The sequence below is a fragment of the Hibiscus syriacus genome, unplaced genomic scaffold, assembly GCF_006381635.1.
Source record: "Hibiscus syriacus cultivar Baekdansim isolate YM2019G1 unplaced genomic scaffold, ASM638163v2 tig00019423_pilon, whole genome shotgun sequence".
In the NCBI taxonomy this organism is placed as follows: domain Eukaryota; kingdom Viridiplantae; phylum Streptophyta; class Magnoliopsida; order Malvales; family Malvaceae; genus Hibiscus; species Hibiscus syriacus.
The window spans coordinates 444,878-469,305 of record NW_024062470.1 but is presented as its reverse complement, the minus strand read 5'-3'; the positions used below and the strand labels follow the sequence as shown (position 1 = coordinate 469,305).

The following is a 24,428-nucleotide window of genomic DNA, read 5'->3' as shown; positions in this document are numbered from 1 at the left end:
CTCAAAACGGATGGCACAGTTCATCATACTTCCTCTCTAGGATCGACAGGTGGGCTCATCCGGAACAAGGATGGAGATTGAATCGTCGGATTTAATAAAGCGGTTGGTATTTCCTCCCCATTACAAGCCGAACACTGGGGGATTTTTGAAGGACTTCAATTAGCGTGGTCTCAAGGACTAGAGCGCCTTCAATGCCAAATGGACTGTGCGGAAGCTCTAACACTTGTGACTTCTCTAACAGCCGCATCCAGCCCAGTGTCTCTTGTCAGATCTATCGCGAGCCTTATTTCAAAGCAATGGAAGATTGATTTCATTCTCATACGTAGTGAAGCCAACGCTGCAGCAGACTTCCTTGCAAAATCTATCGGTGTTTCAAATGATCAACCATGCATATATATAGAACCTCCCCAGGAGATAATACCTCATCTTGCTCGTGACCTTCATGGTCCTACTTTTATTCGCCCTTAGTGTTTCATTGTAATGGTTTTCTTTTAATTCAAAAAAAGTATATTTGAATTTCAAATTTTAGGCGTTCACTCCCTTTACAACGGTTATTTTGTTGGCTCATCTCAGGTAATTAAATAAAAATTTGACTATTTATTCCCTCCCATCTCAGGCAAAATTACTTTCGTTTTCAAGCCCGAACATTCCTCTCACCTGCTATCATATCCTCGCTTCGTTCCATCTCAATCTCTTCGATTACACTCCCGAACGACAAGCATCTCGTTGCTATCTCTTCTGTTTTTTTTGTTAGTATTTCAATAATACCTTCGTCAGTTTCAATGAATTTATTTTACTTGTTTTTTTACTAAATTATATATTTTCTCTAAATTTAACGTGTATTTATTTTTTTAAAATTTTAATTAATTTATAATAATTTTATTGATTAGCTTTAATTTTTTTTTCATTTTCATTTTAAATAATAATTTCTAAAATTTATTTCCATAAAATATCTCTATATATTGGTTATTTTTTATTGGACTTAAAATTATTTATTTTGATTTATTTTTTTCAGAAAATAAATAAATTTATTGATTATTTTTTATTTAACTGAGAATAATAATTTTAAAATATTTTTGACAAAAAGTAATCTTTATTACATAATATTTAAAATCTTATATTAAAATTTTTTTATTAAAAGAAAATTTTGAAAATAACTCTAAAATCAAAATGAAAATAATCAAATTGAATTTTCATAGATAGTTGATTTTAAAAAAATTAGATTTTAAAAATATCAGATTTTATTTATAAATAAAAGAGATAATTAAAAATAAATAAATAAATCAAATATATTTAAATTTCAAATTTTAAACGTTTTTTGTTGGCTCCCGCTTAGGTAATTAAATGAAAATCTGACTATTTATTCCCTCTCATCTCAGGCATAATTACTTCCGTTTTCAAGCCCTAACATTCCTCTCACCCGCTATCATATCCTCGCTTCCTTCCATCTCAATCTTTCCGATTACAATCCCGAACACAAGCATCTCGTTGCTATCTCTTCAGTTGGTCTTTCGTATTTCTTTACGGATTCTACTGCTTATGATTTAAGAAACTTGCCCCTTGATTCTATAAATCAATTCTTTGGATTCTCAGGTTAGTTTCTTTTACCCAATTCTTGGATCTGTTACGTTTTTATTTTAATTTATACTTTTGTTTGATTGTATTTTGTGATGAATTTTTTTCTGGTCTTTTTAAAAGTTTGATTTGTATTCTGATTATAGATTAGGGTTTTGTTTGTTACCCAATTCCGGTTATTTTGTTTGTATTTTGTTCCATTCGTATTTCTCTACTGCTTATGATTTAGTTATTTTTGAAATTTTCTTGATTACTCTTTATTTTTCAGCGGCAAGAAGATGAGGAGAAGTGTTTGATTTTGTTGTGATTTTACGTCTCGATTTGTTAATAGAATCTCAATCCCTTGATTTTCTCCGATGATTTGATCGTTGATGGTTTTAAATGATACATTGCTTATTCCCTTGTTGATACTACTTACCCTTTTCAGCCTTAATTTTCTGTTTTGGCGATAGTAGTTTAGTCTTCATACTCTTGGTTTTGAATTTCATACAGGTAACAACGTTGGATCATTTGTGTATGTATTTGGATGTTGCCGACCCAGAAAGTTTACCCTGCTGGAGTGGATATACACAGTTCATTTTGACAGTAAATAATCAAATTCAATTAGAAAAGGGATCATCTTTTATCTTGCTGTCCATGCACTTACTGTTTAAGGTATGCTTTTGTTACCCTCTGTTGAACAGATTAATATGGACTTGATGCAACTAAAGGAAGGTCATATCATATCTGATTAATTATCACATGAGGAAGAAACGTGACAGTTTAACATGTTCATGATGCTATATTTCTCAATCTGGATTTCTTGATACTATCATTATAATGCTATATCAGTATTTCTTTTTGTCTTGTAAAGCTTTTTTTTTCAAGTAATTCCAAGGTACTTATATAAACCTTAATTTTTCTTCAGTTTGTCCAGAATCAAGGCATCCTTAATATATAAATGTAAATTTCAAGAACCATATTGAGGCAAGTTACTTGCTTGGTTAATTGCTGATTCTATCAGATTAGATATGAGAGTAGTCTACTTTTACTGTCATCAGAATCGGTATTGCCTATGTTTTCTTGCTCTATACTTTACCTATAAATATGTCTTCTTTTCTCTCTTTATCCTTTGGGAATTAATTTTTCTATGGAAATTGTAATGTAGGTTTGGGACTCGGAAAAGAGGCTCTTGTCTCATGTACATGTCTTTAAAGAAGAAATTACTTCTTTTGCAGTTATGCAAACTGACCCCTACATGTAAGTCTAGCTTCGGTTGTTAGCTATACTGTAGGTTATTTCAACTTTCAAGAGAGCACATGCAGCAATTGAACTGTCCATATCTATTTAATTTCTGAATTTGCAGGTATGTTGGAGATTCTGATGGCATCATCAAGGTTTTTAAGATTGAAGAAGAAGTAGGTCATGTTATACAAATGAAATACACTATACGGTTTTTAACAAGACCTCCTACTTTTATAAAAAAAAATACAATATACCTTTCTCAGCTTCTCATGGTAAGTCAGCTCACGGACGACAACCAATGTGTGTACACAGCACCGCCTGAACTTCCCTCTTTCAGTGATGTGAAGGATTCTGATGATGAAGGGTTTTCTAATGTAAGTTTTTATTGCTTTTGGCAATGCTAGCTAAGTGCATTTCGTAAACTTTTCTACTCAAGTATCCAAAACAATTTGTATAAATAATATATGAATCTTCCTTCCTTTTAAAGGAAACTGAACTCTGTGATGGTCATCATCTAGTATATGGTCTGAAACATTTTACTTCGTCTTCATAAAATCATATAGGAGGAGATGCTCTGTTTTTTATCCTATTATTATTTAAATGCTATTACTATTGGAATGCTGTGGATTTGAATTGTAGTGTCTTAATGATGATCCCATGTTAGAGATGCAGCCTTTTTGGTGTTGAAAGATGTAGCAAAGGTAATATTCACTCTTTGTCTTTTAATCTCTTTAATTCCACAAAATTTATCCTTATATAAATAAAGATTGGATTTTTGAATTTAATTTCTGGATTTGTAGGTATTTTGGAGATTCTGATGGCAACATCAAGGGTTTTAAGATTGAACAAGAAGTACGTCATGTTATACAAATGAAATACACTATACCTTTCTCAGCTTCTCATGGTAAGTAGTACATACATATCAGCTTAAGATTTGAAGTGTGTTAAGCATTATCGTGCATCATAATCTTTTAACAAATAAACTTGAGAAGCCTCAAGCCTTACACTTTTGGGACGTTCTTGTTTACTCTCTAGTCTAGGCTTGATGACAGTGACATCATTATGCATTCCTTGACTACAAAATCCGCTTAAATGAATAAAGTATGCTACATGATCCATTTGGAGTTTCCTAATGGCTCCTTAGAAACCTACTAAGCCAAACTTCAGAGTTGACTGTTTATTTGAAAAACAGAATGCTCTGTGACCTCAGTACTATTCTTAAATTAAATTAATTAATTTATATAATTTATAAATATAATAAGTATTAGGATCCAGTTCATTGTGTAAAACTCTTTTAGTTTTACATCTTTTCAGTGTCATTGGATTGAGAGAAATCAAAGGTTGAGATTAATTCGTTTTTTTAGTGAACATCTGTTCATTTTCCACGGTTAATCTTAGTCTTTAATTTCTTTCATTCAATGGTCCTAAAATGGTGTAAAACTAAGAGTTTTACACAATGTAATTAGATCTTGCCCTATATAATAATACTAATATTTAAATTATAATTTTAAATTATATTAATATATTCTTAATTTAAATTATTATAAATTATTATAATATTATTTGAAATCCCATCTATAAAAATAAAACCTGAGCACTACCTATCACCCACTTAAGAAACTTTCCCCTTGATTCTATCAATCAATTCTTTGGATTCTCAGGTTAGTTTCTTTTACCCAATTCTTGGATCTGTTACGTTTGTCTTTTAATTTATACATTTGTTAGATTGTATTTTGTGATGAATTTTTTTATGGGCTTTTTAAAAGTTTGATTTGTATTCTGATTATAGATTAGGGATTTTGTTTGTTACCTAAATCTAATAATCTTTTGACATTTGGGTTTTCTTTTCCCCTTTCATGTTAGTGTTGTTTTGAACTTGTTATTTCATTTGAAAAGGTTTCTCAGTTCTGCATGTGACCAATTCCCTTTCATGTATGCTGGTTTGGTATCTCTTTTGCTGCGTTTCCTTGTGTTTGCTTACTAAGAAAAAATACGAAATATAAAATTTAGGACATTGTATTTTTGTATTAGTTGTTTGTAAAAATAGTATCTATGTATTTCCATTTTCATTGCTTTCACTTGTTGATGCCTTTGGTCTAGTGATTCAAATTGCTTTCCTCAATTAACTCTGTCTTTTTTTTATTTAAATTCTTTTCTTACTCCGACGATCTGTGTTATTTTTTTTATTGCAGGAATATGTTTATAATAGGCTTTCAATTCAGGTTTATTCTTCATAATTTCTCCTATTTTATTCCTTTTAATTTTGGTTTTTTCTTGACTTTGAAACGTTTCAAATATGGATGATATTTTACTTTTATACAACTGATATTGATACGGCTTCAAGGGTTTACTATGAAACATATGGTGTATCCATGGAAGACATGTGAAATTATCTGGTGTTCTCATGGGTTCTCATGGACTAACCAAGGGTTCATTGGAAGACATGTGAAATTATTTTTCTTTTGTTTGAAACTTGGAATAAATAAGCAAATGAAGTAGTGACAATTTTTATGAATATGGATGATTTGTTTATAGATGGAGATGGTATTTTGCTCAACGGTAGTTGGGATTCCTTTCTTACTTGAGCCAATGGTTATAACTAGAGAGATCTTTAAGGCATGGAATTCTTGTTCTCAAGTAAGCAGCAATACCCTTTTTTTATTATATTGATTGACTTCTTTCTTGCACCCCCTGACCTCCTGCCTTGACATGGGTCGAGGCTGCATAAAATAATAAATCTGACATTGAAGATTTAATGTGTTCGGATTCTCATTTTCTGTGTTGTCGGGTTTTTTTCTTTCACTTAAGTTTAATGTGTTCATATATCTGACATTGAAGATTTAATGCAGAAATCCAAAGGTGAGGAGGCTGGCGAGCACACTCTAGCAATGCTTAAGGTAGAGAAAGAACGACTAGACTCACCACTTCACAATGAGAAATGGTTGTCTCTCAAGCTAAAGCTAGAACTAGCATATGACACAGACCTGTACAAGGTATAATTTTATTAATTTATTCTTAAATTAAATTATTTATGTAATTTATAAATATAATAATAATATTTAAACTATAAAATATTATAAGAATATACTAATTTAAATTATATTAAGGGTTTGGTGATCAATTTTATTTACTCCTTTTGACAATCATTGTTGAAAGTAAAATCATTCATGGGTAATTTTATAACTCCTATTGTGAAGGTATTACTGGCTAGAATTTACATGTTCAATAATTAAATATTTTTATATAATTTATTCTTAAATCAATTTAATTTATTTATATAATTAATAAATATAATATGGAGTAGGTTCTACTTACCTGTGTAAAACTCATTTAGTTTTACACTTTTTTATTTCCATTGGATTGGGAGAAATCGAAGGTCGAGATCAACTTGTTTTTTTAGTGAATATCTGTTCATTTTCCACTGTTAATCTCAGTCTTTAATATATCTCATCCAATGGTCCTAAAATAATTGTAAAAGTAGAAGAGTTTTACACAGTGTAATTGGTCCTGCCCCATGTAATAATATTAATATTAAAATTATAAATTTAAATTATATTAATATATTTTTAAGAAATGTACCCCTTGACTCTATTAATCAATTCTTAGTTTCTATAAAAATAATAATTATATATTTTTATATAATTTATTCTTAAATTAATTTAATTTATTTCTATAATTTATAAATATAATAAGGAGTTGGATCTACTTGTACTGTGTAAAACACTTTTAGTTTTACACCTTTTTATTGCCATTGAATTGAGAGAAATCAAATGTTGAGATCAACTCGTTTTTTATTGAATATCTGTTCATTTTCCACGGTTAATCTCAGTCTTTAATTTCTCTCATCCAATGATCGTAAAATGATTGTAAAACTAAAAGGGTTTTACACAGTGTAATTGGTCCAACCCCATGTAATAATATTAATATTTAAATTATAAATTTAAATTATATTAATATATTCTTAAGAAATGTACCCCTTGACTCTATTAATCAATTCTTTGGATTATCAGGTTAGTTTCCTTACCCAATTCTTAGATCTGTTACGTTTTTCTTTTAATTTATACTTTTGTTAAATTATACATTGTGATGAATGCAATTGCGGTTGTGTTTCTTGATTTTTTTTGGGTTTTTTAAAAGTTTGTTTTATATTCTGATTATATATTAGGGGTTTCGCTTTTTACCTAAATCTAATAAAATGTTGACATTTGGGTTTTCTTTTCTGATTACATGTTAGTGTTTTTTTTGAACCCGTTATTTCATTTGCAAAGGTTTGTCGGCTCTGCATGTGACCAATTCCCTTTCATGTATGTATGGTTTGGTTTCTCTTTCTATGTTTGCTTTCTAAGAAAAAATATGAAAAATAAAATTTAGGACATTGTAATTTTATATTATTTGCTTGTAAAAGTAGTTTCTATATATATGTCTACTTTTACAAACAAATATGTCTTCGTGCTCTATACTTTACCAATAGAATATGTCTTCTTTTCTCTCTTTTTCCTATGGGAAATAATTTTTCTATGGAAATTGTAATGTAGGTTTGGGACTCGGAAAAGTGGCTCTTGTCTCATGTACATGTCTTTAAAGAATAAATTAATTCTTTTGTAGTTATGCAAATTGGTCCCTAAATGCAATTTTAGCTTCGGTTCTTTGCTCTACTGTAGGTTATTTCAACTTTCAAGAGAGCACATGCGGCAATTGAACTTTTCATATCGATTTAATTTCTGAATTTGCAAGTATGCTGGAGATTCTGATGGCAATATCAAGGGTTTTAAGATTGAACAAGAAGTACGTCATGTTATACAAATGAAATACACTATACCTTTCTCAGCGTCTCATGGTAAGTAGTACATACATATCAGCTTAAGATTTGAAGTGTGTTAAGCATTATCCTTACACCTTTGGGATGTTCTTGTTTACTCTCTAGTCTAGGCTTGATGACAGTGACATCATTATGCTTTCCTTGACTACAAAATCCGCTTAAATGAATAAAGGATGCTACATGATTCATTTGGTTTCCTAACGACTCCTTAGAAACCTATAAAGCCAAACTTCAGAGTTGACTTTTTATTTGAAAAACAGAATGCTCTGTGACCTCAATACTATCCCTGATTGCAGGATATACTTTTCATGTGCTATTTCTGTTGCCGCCATTCTGAGAATTCTTGAAGTTTACTTTGTGGTACCATGTCTTACATTACTGATATATCAAACTTGATTAACCATCTTGTTTAGGATGTCCAACTAAAGTTTTAGCTGATAGGGCTGTTATGTCCATACTTCCTCAGCCAACAGCTGAAAGTAAAAGGTACTCTTACTTTCTCATTATGTTAGTTTTCGTTTAGAATTTAAGTTCCGGGGAGATTCCGTTTTTCAAAGTCCCTTGACTCTTGTAGTGAGGTTTTCTGATCTCTAAGAACACTTGTGTTTCTATACTTCATTTCTTTACCTTTTATTCACACTTTAATGTGTTATTTCAGCAGCGAATATGCTCTCATGTGTTGCTCAATTCACTATAGAACTCTTGTAATATTTAGAGATGGCTTTATGATTTTGTGGGAAATTTGAGGAAGCAAAGCTACCAGACGGTTTAAACACTGAAAAATGCCTTGTAACAAATAATGGAAGAAAAATAACTGCTGAAAGCTTGAAAAGACCATTTCGTATGCTTTAGTAATCCCAAGTGGCAAGTTTGAGTTATATAATTAAGTCTTCATTATTTGTCTTTTGATATGATGCTAATAGTTAATAAGCTCTTTTATCTATCTTTGCACTGGCAGTAATAGGTATTTTTATCTGATGAAGTTCGACAAATGAAAATACGATTCAACAGAAGCCCTCATTTCCCACTCCACTCCCTTAGCTCATGAAATTGGTGCCAAAAGGGTTAGAAAAGGATCAATTAAACGTGCTTGGGAAGTAAAGTTGACTACAAGTTTGAAAAGTGAAAAAACCTCAAGTTGTAAGAAAAAGATGAAAGTTTCTTTTAGCGGTGACGCAAAAAGTGGGTTGGCTGAAGATCAACAGCAGCAAGGAAATAGTAATGTCTTTAGAAAGACTAAATGAAAAGGTTAATGGGAGTCTCGCTGTTGGAATTTCAGATGGTCATGGTTCAACAGTAAAGATGTTGCCTTTAGCAAATGAAGCGACCTTGTGTAAATGTGAGAACGTTACAAATAAAACACAATGTTTTTTGTCTTTCAATAGAAGATTGAGGTTCAGTATTTCCTGTCAAGTCTATGATACGACTAAAACTGCCCATCTTTTCAATCAAATTGATGAAGTTTATTTGCTAAACAAAATTGCAGGCTACAGGAGAGATGGTTAATTACTATGAAGGCAGACTTGTTCCTCAAGATTACAATGGTGGCTCTAAGGTAAAAGTGTTCATAACCTAATATGCTCTTTCAATACAGTTTTCATAATTTTAATATATAATAATGTTATTTTTTTTAGGGCTCCTAATGTTTATTTTGAAAATGATAAGGTGCTCCTGTTGTGAAAAATAAATTGCTCCTGTTGTGAACTCAAAGGTGCAACGTTGGGCTGTTTCGAAAAGAGTTGTCTTAAGAGTTTCCATGTTCCCCTTGCAAAATTAGTCTCACAATACCGGTGGCATATACTGTAAGTGATACACAGATTGGACAGTTTTTTGAACTTCATATGATTTTTTTAGGAAGTTAAAGACTACGTTCCTTGTTAACGAGTGTATATTTATTTTGGATTACAATAGGGCTGTTTTCTGGACTTCATATGATTTTTTTGGGAAGTTAAAGACTACGTACCTTGTTAACTTTGTAATGTTGCGTCCTGCCTAATGAAAAGTCAGAATCTCAAGGAAGTAGAAAAACAAGTGTTTTAAGAGGGTGTGCTGAAGTTTCATCCAGTTTATTCTAGCTTATTTACAAACTTCACCTTTTCACTCTCATGGAAATTTCATTAAGTTCTTGCTTCATTTGTAGTCATTTGACAGTTCACAACAAGGAATATCCTACAAGCGAAGAAGTTAGTATGCAGAAGAACATGAATATTTGTGAATCGCTCGACAAATTGGTTCTCTGTTGCTCATCTCTCATAGTTGAAGAAAATGTAAGTGTCACAATCTATTGTCCTTGTGCTTTTTTCTTTTTCGTTCACATTAGGAAATTCCTCGACATTTACTTTGATATTATTTATTTAAATTAAATTAAAATATCATAAATTAATTTAATTTAATTTATTCTTAAATTAAATTAATTTTTTTATATAATTTATCAATATAATAATAATTAAATTATAAATTATAAAATATCATAAGAATATATTAATTTAAATTATATTAATATATTCTTAAATTAAATTATTCTAATATTATTTAAAATATTATTATATAATTTATTCTTAAATTAAATTAATTTATTCTCATTTTCTGTATCGTTGGGTTTATTTCTTGAGGAGACTGACATTGAAGATTTAATGCAGAAATCCAAAGGTGAGGAGACTGGCGAGCACACTCTAGCAATGGTTAAGGTAGAGAAAGGACTAGAATCACCACTTCACAATGAGAAATAGTTGTCTATCCAGCTAAAGCTAGAACTAGCATATGACACAAACCTGTACAAGGTATAATTTTATTAATTTATTCTTAAATTAAATTATTTATATAATTTATAAATATTATAATAATATTTAAACTATAAACTATAAAATATTTTAAGAATATACTAATTTAAATTATATCAAGGGTTTGGTGATCAATTTTATTCACTCCTTTTGACTATCACTGTTGAAAGTAAAATCATTCATGAGCAAGTTTATAACTCCTATTGTGAAGGTATTATTGGCTAATATTTACATGTTCAATATTTTGCAGCAAGCTTTCTTGTTATTTATGTTATTTTTTTTTCGCACAGGCTTCTCACCTGGTCAACAATACGAAGGAAGAGATACCGTTTTATTCCATGCCGGATTACCATTCTTGGAAGGAAAGTTTGGATGGTAATACAAAGGGCTAGATCATTAAGTACCGATTTTTGTTTCTATCCTTTTATGTATTTTTTTATTCTGCATATATGAAATGAATATGCTTTTGTTTCTATATATTAGGCAAAAGAAATGAAAAACGAGATGCTTTGTTTCTATCCTATCATGATCCTTGATATGTGTAATATTTAGAGAAAACATAGAAAGACTATGAGGTTAGAAATGCATGTCTTTCCACATATTTCATCTATCTTTTCTTGTACAGGTGTGTGCCTATGAAAGCATGCAAGCTGGTTGTACCAGATTAAACATTTAGGAATCACACAACTAACAACTCTAACCAGTCCAATGAGTCTACTCTTGCTACTGCATCACACATTGAATTGGAGCTGCAGATAACTCCATTGAATCTAAGTGGCAATTTTGTTGCATGCACAAGCCAGGTAAAATGTTACTTCCACTAAAAAGAAAGCACTAATTTTTTTGCTTTTCAAATAGGCTATAAATCAACAAAATCACATATTTTGAAGCTGACATTTCCAATCATATTCTATAAAATTATATTAATATATTCTTAAATTAAATTAATTTAGACAATTCTAATATTATTTAATTTTTTTTATAAAGCATTTTCCGTATATTGCTTATAGCATTTTGATTTGTTTCCCCTATCGAATGGTTTTCAAACTTCGATTTATTAATTTATTCTTAAATTAATTTAAATTATATATATAATTTATTAAATCATAATATTAATATTTAAATTATAAATTATTATATATTTGGTTTTTGGGATTAAAATTGTTTGTGCTTGAAATGCTCTCGCTTAATATATGGGCTTTGTTATTAGTCTTAATGTACTTTTAGACTGAAACCTTAATTAATGGCATGCAATTGCTTGTTCTTTCTGAGATTTTTCATAGTTCTTATGCTGTTTCCGCCCAATTTCGTAAAAACTTGATTGTTTGTGTAAAGTTCGTTAGAGGAGTAAAGTTTCTAGGTAGTTGAGGATTTGATCGACTAATGATATGTAATTTGAAAGCTGAGTGATATATTTTTTTCAGGATGGTCATAATTCGGACAAATCAAAGGAAAACACTGCTGATTTAACTGTTTTTGTGAGTTCCTAACCTTTTCTTTGTAAGATGAAAGAACTGCTTTTAAAGTATGATGTTTATGCTTGTACCATGGCGTTATAATCACTGTTAACATTGCCCTTGTCGGATAATACTCTCTAATGGATTTTTTTTATAGAAGTAGGATGCCTCATTAAAAACCTCCCTCTTAGTTGGCTCTTGAATAGAGGCAACTAGCGGAAGGAGTAAAATAGTACCTCATTTTATTCATAAGTCAATAATTACATAAGACTACACCATTACACTTTAAACAACCATAAACAACAAAACCCAATTAGTACATCTAAAAAAACCCAAAAACATTCAGCCAATTCCCTCCTTAGCTAATTTATCTTCCTCCCAATTACAGCTCCTAGGAATCAGTCTAATTATAATCTCCTTAGTAGAAACTAAGGACCCAATTTCCCCAACCAAAGAACTGAAAAAAGAAGTAGAAAATGGCAACAAAATCCAGTCAATTGCAGACTTGCAGTCACTCTCTATGATCAGTCTTCCCTTCAATGCCCAAGAAGATGAAAGAAAAAAATCAATTCATTTTTTAATTGCTTTAAACTCAGATAAAGGAGGAGGACATGGACCAACATCATTGGAGAAAGTGGCTAAAGTATAGCTATTAGAATCTTTCAAAATTCCTCCAATTCCATCCAGCAGCCCATCATTTCTTACCGCCCCATTCACATTAAATTTTAAAAACATAGCTGGAGGAGAAAGCCAACACTGGATCTTCTTTCTCTTAAAGATATGAGTAAGAAGTCTGTCTACAATAGAGAGGTCCCCAAATAGTAAATCAACACTGGAACTTAGCTAGAAACCATTTAGCCATCCTAAATTTAGAAATAAAGAAGAGAGAAGAATTGTCGAGTTTCCAATTATCAAACACCACCGAATTCCTAGCCTTCCATATTGACCACAAAACAACTCCCGGTATAAACCTCTAAATTGAAGAATAAGCCCTTAAATCAGACCAAGATGTCCCATAACCTTATAAATTTATTCCACAACTCCCGTGCAACAGAGCAAGAAATGAATAGGTGCTGGATGGTTTCTTCATGCTTATGACATTATGGACAAAGAACATCCTCCAAGGGAACCCCCCTTTTCTGCAACTCTACTCTAACTGCCAGGTTTTGGTGGGATATCTGTCAAAGAAAGGTTTCGACTCTGGGAGGAGCCAAACCTGACCACACCCACTTGTTCCAATTGAAAGTACCTCCAGATTTACAAGATAAAGTCAGCATGCAGAACTTAGCCGAGAACAAACCATCACCCTTCCACGACCATGAAAGAAAGTTATCCACTGAATCGGACAAAATTATGTTATCGAGCAAAGACATTAAAGCAACCCACTGATCTAATTCCCAATCGCATAAATTCCTTCTCGACTGAATGATCCAAACCCATCCATTATTTTCAAAGCAACCAAAATCAACCACTTTACCCCATTTATTATTAGATAAAGCAAAAATCCTGGGGAATTGGTTTTTTAAGGTTGAAACATTAACCCAAACATAATTCCAGAAGGATATCGACTTACCATTCCCCACTTGGATCTTCGAATGTGACCTCAAACACTTTCTGATCTCGTCATTTTTTTTATAGAAGTTAGAGGTCTCATTAAAAACTCTCTTCATATTCGTTCCCATACTAAAAGTATGTTAACAAACATTGGAAGGAAGAAAAAAGCACCTCATAATTTATTAATAATAATACCCGATACAAAAGACACCACGAAATATCCTCTCATGGTGATATACCCCATTACAACAAACACCTAAACCTCAAATAACCTCATCCAAAGCCACGATCAAATCACCATACTTCTAATTACACCACCAGCAATAGGACTAAAACAACGCCATATAGACTAAAACAAAACCACGAATGAAGAGACAAAATCTAAAGAGACTCGTCTTTTTCAGGAGCCCAAGAATTTGGTTTGAATGAAGGCTATATCTCATGCACCATGACCTTGAAGAAGTTGTCACCAACCTTCAATTCAGCCATCGCGTCAATTTTCGCATTAGCCTTTGTGAGGACTTGAATTTTTGTCCGATCAAAAGATGGAGATTGACAACTTTTGTCGATAGCTAGTAAAAGACCCCACTTATCTGTAATGTTCTTGAAAGTATCCCAAGTTCATGCATGAAAAGGAACACCATCGCAAACTAACCATACTCGACGACACTCCATTACCAAACTCTCTAACCAAACTTCGACTATGGAGAACCACTCTATGAGAATCTTTGATTTGTCGTTTTTCACACTTCTCAATGAAGCATTATCTTCGAAAATCATTAAAATCGCATTTCTAGCTGCTCTCATTTAGGTGAAGCCAATGAGGCCCTTCGCTTGCATTTGTCTAGCGAGATGACCAATTTTGACAAAATCCTTACGCCACCGCACTAGACAATTGCTCAACACCTGAGGTTTTTCTTCATCTATAACACCTTCAACTTTATAATGATTCTTTCTCGAATAATCTTCCATCCCGGACTTTTGAAGAACATTTGTCGAAGACTTATTCAATAGGAATTTCGATGTTTGAATTTAGCGAAAGAAACACAAATTTTGCTACCGTCGATACGAGATCCATTCATTTTTGAGATCGTTCTCCTTGCTTCTTCTAATGATGCGAAGCGAATAAAACCAAAATGATCTCCTTTTAAATTCCTTTTATTAGGAAAAAAAGCATCAAGTATCCGCCCTTTGTGATCGACTCCCTAGATCCTTCTTGTACACCATTAACAGCAGATTTACCATCACAACTCACCGCTTTAACAGGAACCTGAACACTAGGAGATGCTACAAAAGCTGGAATTGGCAATGGCAGAATTAGAGGAACAAGAAAACCTCCATCCTTGTCAAATGCAACAGAATTTGTAACTACTCTTTTAACAGCAAGATTCTTCCTTGCCATCTCAATGTGCAAAAGGGACCTCAACTTAGCGTCAAAAACCATTTTCTGAAGGACATCCTTAGCAGCGACTGCAAAATTTACAGTTGAGAAGAGAGCGAAGCCTTTGGAAGACACATCTCAGAATGCGAATCTTTAAAACCCGAAAGCCATCTCAGAAAATTCTGTAGCTCTCTCTTTGATATCTTCAGGCAGACCCATAATGAAAATAGTGCGAACCTCATCATGATGAGAAGGGTGAGATGGCAGAGAATGCGCTGCTGCAGAGGGTGGAGGAACTTGGACCGAAGGACTCTGCTAGAGAGAAGGGAGGACTCCAGCACCCGGCATGTGATGAAGACTGTTGATATGAAAAACCCAGATAAGATCTATAAACAAGAGAGAAGCAGGAGCTTTTGTCTTTTAATACATCCTGCTAGAAGAAGTATACTGAGTTTACGTATCACCCCTAGAAATAAAGTTCCAGAACAAGAGCTCAAAGCTTCAACAGCAGTGACGAAAGAAATCCACCAAAAGAGTCATGCAGAAATTAAAGAGTAGCGAGCGCCTGATCTTGTCGAAACTGCTCAGTGCAATATAATGGAGAGATGCAACTAATCTCGACACTAAGTAAATGGGTTATGATCGCAAAAAGGCTCTGAATACAGTGGAGATGCGATGTCCAGCGTACGTGCAACGGATGGAGGCGAAAACGGCTGTGAGCGGCTTATAGATCAGCGTCAAATAAAAGTCTTACTCAGAAAAACAAGCCCAGAAAAGGAAACACCTTGAGCCGGCGAATTACCCAGTAAAAAACTGCGTCAAAACGAAGGTCAAAGTGTGGAAAAGGACGGCTGACGGCGGTGGCAGACGACAACTGCGGACGACTGGTGGATATCGGAGGAGAGATGCTGAGGCTCGTGGAAATAAGTAATTTGAAATTTGAAAATTGAAAACACCTAGGTTAGAGAGAAGCTTTCCTTTGAGACAAATTACTAACATTATGTTTGCTGCAAAGCATCTTTTTCCATTGAGTGTCTTTCATTTGCAAATTTCCACACCCATTTACCAAGCAACACTCGATTAACAGAATTCAAATCCAAGACTCCCTATCCACCCTCTTCATAGAGTTGACACACCACTTTCCAATTCACCCAATGAATACGTTTCTTTGTTGGTCTTTCCCCCCAAAGAAATTTAGCCCTCAAAGAGTTCAACTTCTGATTTACCTTGAACGGAATTTTGAAAATAAAAAGGAAAAAAAACCGGCAATGAGGACAACACCGACTTCAACAACACCAATCTTCCTGCCATTGAAAATGAAGAGGCTTTCCAACCAACTAATTTCTTGTTAAACTTCTGGATGATCGGATCCCAAAGAACCTCTGATTTTTTCTTTGCACCTAAAGGTAAACCAAGCAACATCGTATGAAAATATCCCACTACACAGCCAACCTCAGTTGCCCAATCGTTTAAGATGCCATCTTCAATATTAACGCCATGCAAATGGGGTTATCTTACATCTTGAAGTGTATTCTACAAATGGGGTTATTGTTTTAGGGGCTTTTTGTTTGACGATGTAAGATTTCTAGGTGATATGGTTTGTATTGGTGTTTATTCCCGTATGTGGGTTTGGTGACTCATGTACTTGGTATTCTATTTAATAAAATATGAGGTACTCTTTTCTCCCTTCCAATGTTCTTCAACATACTTCTAAGTATGTGGAAGAATATGAAGGGAGTTTTTAATGAGACCTCCAAATTCTATAAAAAAAATTAACGCATTATAAATTACCCTTCGAAAGATTCAGATGAAGCTCTGTCATTAGACTGAAAATTCTCAACACTCTCTTGATATTTAGAATGTGAGTAGAGAATCTCGGCAGAATAAGATAAGATAATCTGCAATCTGTAAATGTGTCAGCTGGAAAGGATTATCAGGCTTACCAATAACAAATCCTTCAAAGAGTCCTAGATCAGCAGCTTTAATCAGCATTAAATTAAGATGTTCTCCAACTATATCAAACAGAAGAGGGGACATACTATAACCTTGTCTCTACCCTTTACCCATCGAAAAATTTCTCTGTTGGAGATCCATTCACTAGAACCGAGATTGATGTAGAAGATAGACAATACTCTATCTATGAAACCCATCTCTCACCAAAACCCATGACATTCAATAGAATCATATGCTCTACGAAAATCAACTTTGAAAATGACCCCTTTCCGCCCTTGTTTCCTCCAATAATCTTTGCCTTCATTTGCAAGGAATGCATAATCTAACAACTGTCTACCAGGAATAAATGCAAACTGTGAAGGACTTACTATATCTTTAATAACTGAAACTAGTCTTTTTGATAAAACTTTGGAGATAATTTTATATATCTTATTGGTTTGAAATCTGCAATACTTTCTGGATTTAGTTTCTTTGGGATTAGAGTTATGAAAGCATGATTGATCCCATGCTCCTATTTCCTTGCACAATAAAAATCATCCACAAATATCATAGCAAAGGCCAAAATTTCTTGAAAAATCCCATAGTAAAACCATCTGGGCCAAGGGCTTTAGTATTCTCCGAATAAAAAATTGCTTCCCACACTTCTTGTTCTAAAAATATAACCTCAAGACAAGCCCTTTGCTCAGTTGACAATTTTGCAAAGTTCTGATTAATGTCATCTACCTCCGGTGTTGCTTTTGAATTATAGGTTTTCTTGAAAAAATTCGAGACATAGGCCCTCATCTGATCTGGATCTGAAATTTCCTTACTAGCCACCTTCAACGCCGAAATGGCATTGATTCTATTCCTATTAAGGGCACATAAGTGAAAGAACCTCGTATTTCTGTCACCATCTTTTATCAATTTCACTCTCGACTTTTAGAACTAAATACTTTCATCCATCCTGTGCAATTTCCATAACTCATTCCTCGATAGCAGTAACTGGTCCCATTCTTGTGAAGAAATGCCACTACCTTGTAACTTCACTTCCAAATAATTTATTTTACCTTCCAATTCTGAAATAGATTCTGATATCCCCACTTGATTTCTGCTGGGCCACCTCCTGATCACCTTTTTAGTTCCTTGTAGTATGCTAAACAATCCCCTTCTCCCGTTATTCTTCTTCAAATCATTCTTGGATTTTTCAACCAACACATCAAAACCATCTTCCTCTAACATGTAGTTAAATAATCGAAAAGGTTTAGGGCCCCAGTTTTTGCATTCTTCTTCTAACACCGGATTGTGATCCGATAAGGATTTAGGAAGAATTATTTGAATAACTTTTGGAAAGCAATTTAAGAAACTGCCACTGATCAAGAATCGATCGAGTCTTACCCATGTAGGCGACTTTCTATTGTTGCACCAAGTGAAGCTACCTCCTGTTAAAGGAAGATCATTAAGATTTTATTGTTGAACAAAAGACCTAAACAAATCCATGGAATGCCAATTCTGAGTAACTCCACTTTTCTCCTCTAGATTAAGATATGCATTGAAATCACCCCCAATGCAAACTGACATGTTTAATCTTTGTACAAAACACAATAACTCCCTGAAAAACTCTTCTTTTTCAGCCTCTACTGACGAGCTATAAACATTTATTATAACACACTCAAAGTTTATCACCTTGAACTTCCATGATAATGCCATGAATCTACTCTGATTATGTTCACGCTTAACTTCAAATAAATTCTCATTCTACAAGCACAACAAGCTACCTGCAGACCCATCAGCTGGATGAAAACTACCACCTTTCAACAAATTACCCCTTAATTTCCTCTTTAGCCCATTTTGACACTTATTTAGTTTCGTCTCCTATAAGAGTAGCAAGACCGATTTATTTCTATTTACAAGTCTCGCCACAGCTCTAATTTTTTCTCTTCTCTCTAGACCCCTTACATTCCATGAAATAATTTTAAGCTTTGACATTGTTGCCCCCTTTAAAAGTGATTTCCCAACATATTACACACCTCCCGAGTAGCAACAACTTCATCTCTTGCTTTAACAGAGGAATGGGAAGACATTGAAGAAGCCTTGTCTTGTTCCAAAGACTCCCTGACCTTGCTTCTATAATCCCTTCTATAAACTTTATCAAAGAATCTTATAGACTTATTACTCTCCGAGCACACACTTCCTGAAAGACGTGGAGAAATTCTTAAGTTATTTTGATTGCTGAAACTCTTTGACCGAGAAAGAATCTGCACATATTTTATGAAGGAGGACTTCTGATTTTCCTTTGCTTTAATTTGTTCTTCCATAGTGGACACTGGAATGTTTTCATCATGTTTCACAAACTTTCTTGCTCTTGAACTCGAAGTTGAGTAGCTTCCCATATTAAGGCTAAACTGAGTATTAGCCACATTAACCTTTTGGCCATAGAGTACATTTCTCTTTTCCCTAGCATTAGAAATCTTTGTAATGAAGACATAGTCCCCTTCTTGACTCCTCGGGTCAACTGAATGCTTCCTACCAATAACAACAACCTCTTCATTTGCTGACATTGTTTTTTCCCCACATGTGTTATACTTCACCAGTTCCTCTTCAACCTCCTCAGCGACTTCCACAAGATTAACTGAATTTTTGTTGGGTTGGGGCATAAATCTACCCATAAAATTCTCTTTCCCTATCCCAACCCATTTTAAATTATAAGCAGGCCCCACATGAATAATTTTCTTTATTGGTGAAGAAGAAACCTAATTATCATTCGATTGGGCCTGAGCATCCGGTTCAACTCCTTCCCTCAATCCCAAACCCACGTGATTCCCAATATGGTTTGTCCTCTCTTCCAAGAAATCTGACAGCCCACAATTAGAAGTCTCTTTGGTTGACTTTCTCGATAGGACCTGTCCCCCACTAACCCCATCCTCTTCCATAGACAAGACATCATCACTGTTCCATTCTTCTGAGATTTTCTCTACCATCTTCCCCTATAATTCTTCTGTTTTTTTCAAAATAGACCCCGAAGTTATCTTTACTTTAAACGATTTACCGTAAGAACCTATTGTAACCGTTTCAGGGACGTCAAAAAGACTCACCACCTTGATCAAAACTTTCGTCGGCGATAGATTCGCTCTGCTCTTTGATCCATCTTTAAAACATATAAATTTTCCCTACCTCCCAGTAAGTTTTTCTAGGAATGCCTCATTCCAGAATAATAAAGGAATTCCATAAAGCTCCACTTGGCAAAAAGCCAATGGAGCTCCCTCATCGTTCAACAATGGAGTTGACCAATCAAAGCAGAAAAACAACTCATTTTTCTTATTCATCCACACATTTGAAAACTCTTCAACCGACTTGAATATAATGATACAAGCATTTCTTTCATAACCCCATCTCGCAATCTTGACTTCAACTCCCTCGAACTCCAAGGCTTTATCAAATCCTGATCGAAAGATGATTAGATTATCCTTGTTAATGATCTCTTCACCCAATCCAAATTTTCTGAAGGAATATGCATATTCCAAACATTCCTCACTTCTTTTGCAGACTGCTTTAGACCCTCCATGTTCCCCCTGAAACTGGTTCACTTCTCATATTATTAATTGTATTCAAAACATCTTTTTACGATTTTCATCCCTCATGCTTCTCAAAGACTCAACGTTCCCCCCAATCTTTGTATTTTACTTTTATTGACTTGTTATCCAACATCATCTTGCCTTCAGTAGCTACCCTTCTCCGAGTATTTTGATACTTTGCAATCCCCACTTTGACTCTTCTCCCATCGATCCATGTTCCATTAACATACTCGATTGCCTTCTTTCTGCCTTCTTCACAAGCATATTGAACAAAAACAAAGGTTGAAGATTGGTATTTTGGTTTCTCTAAAAAGCTTGGTATGAATATCCTCACAACCTGACCATAAAGACTAAAATATTCCCTTAACGCACCTCTTGAAACTCTCTTACTAAGATTATCAACGAAAACAGTCCATTCCTAATCGGAGACGATGGACCCATTCAAATTTTCTCTTCACCCTCCTCATCGACTTCCACATGATTAACTGAATTTTTATTGGGTTGGGTCATAAATCTACCCATATAATTCTCTTTCCCTACCCCAACCCATTTTAAATTATAAGCAGGCCCACATGAATGATTTTCTTTATTGGTGAAGAAGAAACCTAATTATCATTCGATTGGGCCTGACCATCTGGTTCAACTCCTTCCCTCAATCCCATATCCACGTGATTCTCAATATGGTTTGTCCTTTCTTTCAAGAAATTTGACAGCCCACAATTAGAAGTCTCTTTGGTTGACTTTCTTTATGGGACCTGTCCCCCACTAACCCCATTCAAACCACTCTTCTGTCCTTTGTTCAACCACGAGATGACCTTAAGCCTAGATTCCTCTAATATCTTCTGATTTTCAAATGCTGCCCAGAGTAGGACGACAACCATCTTCCCCAATAATTCTTCTGGTTTTTTCAAAATAGACCCCAAAGTTATCTTTACTTTAAATGATCTGCCGTAAGAACCTATTGTAACTGTTTCAGGGACGTCAAAAGGACTCGTCACCTTGATAAGAACTTTCGCCATCGATAGATTTGCTCTGCTCTTTGATTCATCTTTAAAACATATAAATTTTCACCATCTCCCAATAAGTTTTTCCAGGAATGCCTCATTCTAACATAATAAAGGAATTCCATAAAGCTCCACCTGGCAAACAGCCAATGGAACTCCCTCATCGTTCAACAATGGAGCCAACCAATCAAAGCAGAAAAACAACTCCTTTTTCTTGTTCATCCACACATTTGAAAACTCTTCAGCCGACTTGAATGTAATGATACAAGCATTCCCTGATCGAAAGATGTTTTGATTATCCCTATTAATGATCTCTTCACCCAATCCGAATTTTCCGAAGGAATATGCATCTCCCAGACATTCCTCACTCCTTTTGCAGACTGCTTTATACCCTCCATGTTCCCCCTGAATCTGGTTCACTTATATTATTAACTGTATTCAAAACATCCTTATACGATTTTCCATCCCTCGTGCTTCCCAAAGACTCGGCTTTCCCCCCAATCTTTGTATTTTCCTTTTTTTGGACTTGTTATCCAATATCATCTTGCCTTCAGCAACTACCCTTCTCCGAGTATTTTGATACTTTGCAATCCCCACTATGACTCTTCTCCCATCGATCAATGTACCATTAACATACTGGATTGCCTTATTTATGCCTTCTTCACAAGCATATTGAACTAAAGCAAAGGTTGAAGATTGGTATTTTGGTTTCTCTAAAAAGCTTGGGATGAATATCCTCACAACCTGACCATAATGACTAAAATATTCCCTTAACCATAGTCACATGGATCGTGGTACGGGAACGTGAAATGGGATTGCAATTCGCTAGGTCCCTAAAATTCGGTACGAGGGGGGTAGACTCATTTTGGATCGCTCCGGTACGATGTACCATATAAATTGGTACGATGTACCATTTTCTTAGGTTGCTATTTTTCTACATCAAATTTTATAAGTAACTTAAATAGTAGGAATAAAATAAAAGAAATTAAAACTTCCTATAACTGAAATAACACAAAAAAAGGGATTTAAACAGATATTTACCCTTAACTAGAAACACGGAAATGGGGAAAAGATAAAATGATTGCGTTTTGCTTAATAATATATATATATATATATATGTAATCATATAAGCCAAAACGAGCTTATTTTCATTTTGTTTCATTTCTTAGTTTTGAGAGAGAGAGGGAGATATAATCGGCGCCTAGATTCCGGTAGATTTTTCGCCGCGTCATCGTATAAGCTTCAACTTCTTTCGTCTTCTGCGATTTTGGAACGTGTTCGTACCGAATCGTATAAGCTTTCGTATCGAATCGCGATTTTGGAATGACCTGGAATGCGTTCGTACTGCATTTTGGATCGCAGCGTACAGTTTCGTAAATCGTGGGCTATTGAGCGATTTATGTAACTATGCCCTTAACGCACCTCTTGAAACCCTCTTACTAAGATTATCAACGAAAACAACCCATTCCTCATCGGAGACGATGGACCCTTTCAAATTTTCTCTTTTTCTCTCACTACCTCTCACAGTCATTTTCTTTTGTTTTAGGAGTTTGTGTGCAATGTTGAAAATTTTAGGAGTTTGTGGAACTATCCTTTACCGTTGTGATTAGGCATGAGAGTCTTGTGAGTAATGGCTGTTGGATTAACACATACCTCAAGTAAATGATTGTTGAACATTGTCTTATGTTGTACTTAGGTGTTTTATTTTGAACTCTATGTTGTACTAAGGTGTTTTATTTATTATACTATCTAATGAATGTAAATCAGTAATAAGTTGCTTTGGTTTTCTAATTTCCCCTATGTGGTTGATAATGATTTCTTTGATTTTTATAGGTGCAAAATCTTCTTCAACAAATGGTGAGTTATAATTGGATCCTCTTTTGTTAGATTTTTTATTTATGTTGACGGAATTTTGTTTGCAGCATCTAAGTTTCAAACAATGTCTGATTCTATTATCACCGGGAATATCCTTTCAAATATTCCCTTAACGCACCTCTTGAAACTCTCCTAAGATTATCAACGAAAACAGTCCATTCCTCATCGAAGACATTGGACCCTTTCAAATTTTCTCTCTCTACCTCTCACACTCATAGTTGGATGAATTTATCGCAAAGAGCCTTTCACTTCTCCCACAAAGCAGTGAAAGAAGCTTAATTGCTACAGTGCTTATCAGTTGTGCATTTGCTTTTCAATCAAACCAATATATCTGCTTTTTTTAAATGGAAAATTAAAACCAAAGCAAATTTCTCGAACTTCTAATTTTTTAATTCTTTGAAGATTTTGACTTTGCATTATATTTCACCATAGCTAGTTTTTTCTATAGGAATAATAAGCCTCATTAAAAACCTCCCTCTTAGTTAACTCTAGAAAAGAATAACTAGAGGAAGGAGGAAAAGAGTGCTTTAATTTATTGAATAGAGAAACTATTACAATAAAGTACACCAATACATTTAGGGCATCAGAATAAAACTATAATCCTTAAAGTACCATATACAAATACCCTTACAATTAACCGATCCCATCCTTGGCTAATTTATCTGCTTCCCAATTACATCCCCTAGGAATCCATCGAATAATAACTTCCCTCTCTTGAACTAAGGACACAATATCCAAAATAAGTGAACTGAAGAAACTAGGAACAAAATTAGGCAACAAAATCCAGTCTACTGCAGATTTGCAGTCACTTTCTAAGACCAGTCTTCCCATTACAACCCAATCTGATGATAGAAAAATGTCTAAGCCTTTCTTAATAGCTTTCAACTCAGCCAACGGAGGAGAGCCTGGACCAATACAAACAGAGAAAGTCGATAAAAGGATAATATTACAATCACTCAAAATACTTCCAATTCCACCAGCCCCATCAACATTAAATTTATAAAAATCTGTTAGGGGAGGATGCCAACTTTGTAATCAAACTTCTGTGAACATTATGATAACCAAACCTGTTTGCAAGAGAGGGGTCCCCTACCAACAAATCAACTTGTATTTGGATATGGGGAAACTTAGCTAGAAACCATTTAGCCAATCTAAATCTTATTAGAAAAAAAGAGAGGTTATATCAAGGCTAGAATTATCAAACACAATTGAATTCCTTGCTTTCCAAATAGACCAAATAAGTACTCCTGGGATG

At 34.0% G+C, this 24,428-nt stretch overlaps 1 protein-coding gene and 2 long non-coding RNA genes across 3 annotated transcripts; all 3 read left to right on the top strand.

The window, feature by feature from the left end:
• The first annotated feature begins 1,408 nt into the window (after positions 1-1,408).
• LOC120209615 lies at positions 1,409-3,495 on the top strand. Its single transcript, XM_039208571.1, has 6 exons — positions 1,409-1,593; positions 2,068-2,229; positions 2,723-2,814; positions 2,921-2,972; positions 3,063-3,173; positions 3,439-3,495. Exons 2-6 carry the CDS (start codon positions 2,092-2,094, stop codon positions 3,484-3,486), a joined length of 441 nt encoding a protein of 146 aa, XP_039064502.1. The 5' UTR covers positions 1,409-1,593; positions 2,068-2,091; the 3' UTR covers positions 3,487-3,495.
• Positions 3,496-8,586: 5,091 nt separating this feature from the next.
• LOC120209614 lies at positions 8,587-9,414 on the top strand. The gene is made up of 3 exons (XR_005524413.1): positions 8,587-8,957; positions 9,105-9,173; positions 9,284-9,414. It is a non-coding gene; the product is annotated as an uncharacterized LOC120209614 (long non-coding RNA).
• A 391-nt stretch (positions 9,415-9,805) lies between these two features.
• LOC120209613 lies at positions 9,806-23,298 on the top strand. The gene is made up of 6 exons (XR_005524412.1): positions 9,806-9,885; positions 10,258-10,398; positions 10,689-10,773; positions 11,024-11,201; positions 11,823-11,876; positions 23,132-23,298. It is a non-coding gene; the product is annotated as an uncharacterized LOC120209613 (long non-coding RNA).
• The last annotated feature ends 1,130 nt before the right edge of the window (positions 23,299-24,428 follow it).

Coding starts and splice junctions, on each gene's coding strand:
- LOC120209615 (XM_039208571.1), top strand. CDS start 2,092: ATGTATTTGGATGTTGCCGACCCAGAAAGTTTACCCTGCTGGAGTGGA. Junction 2,973..3,062: donor TTTTTAAGATTGAAGAAGAA/GTAGGTCATGTT, acceptor TACCTTTCTCAG/CTTCTCATGGTAAGTCAGCT. Junction 3,174..3,438: donor ATGATGAAGGGTTTTCTAAT/GTAAGTTTTTAT, acceptor TTTGAATTGTAG/TGTCTTAATGATGATCCCAT.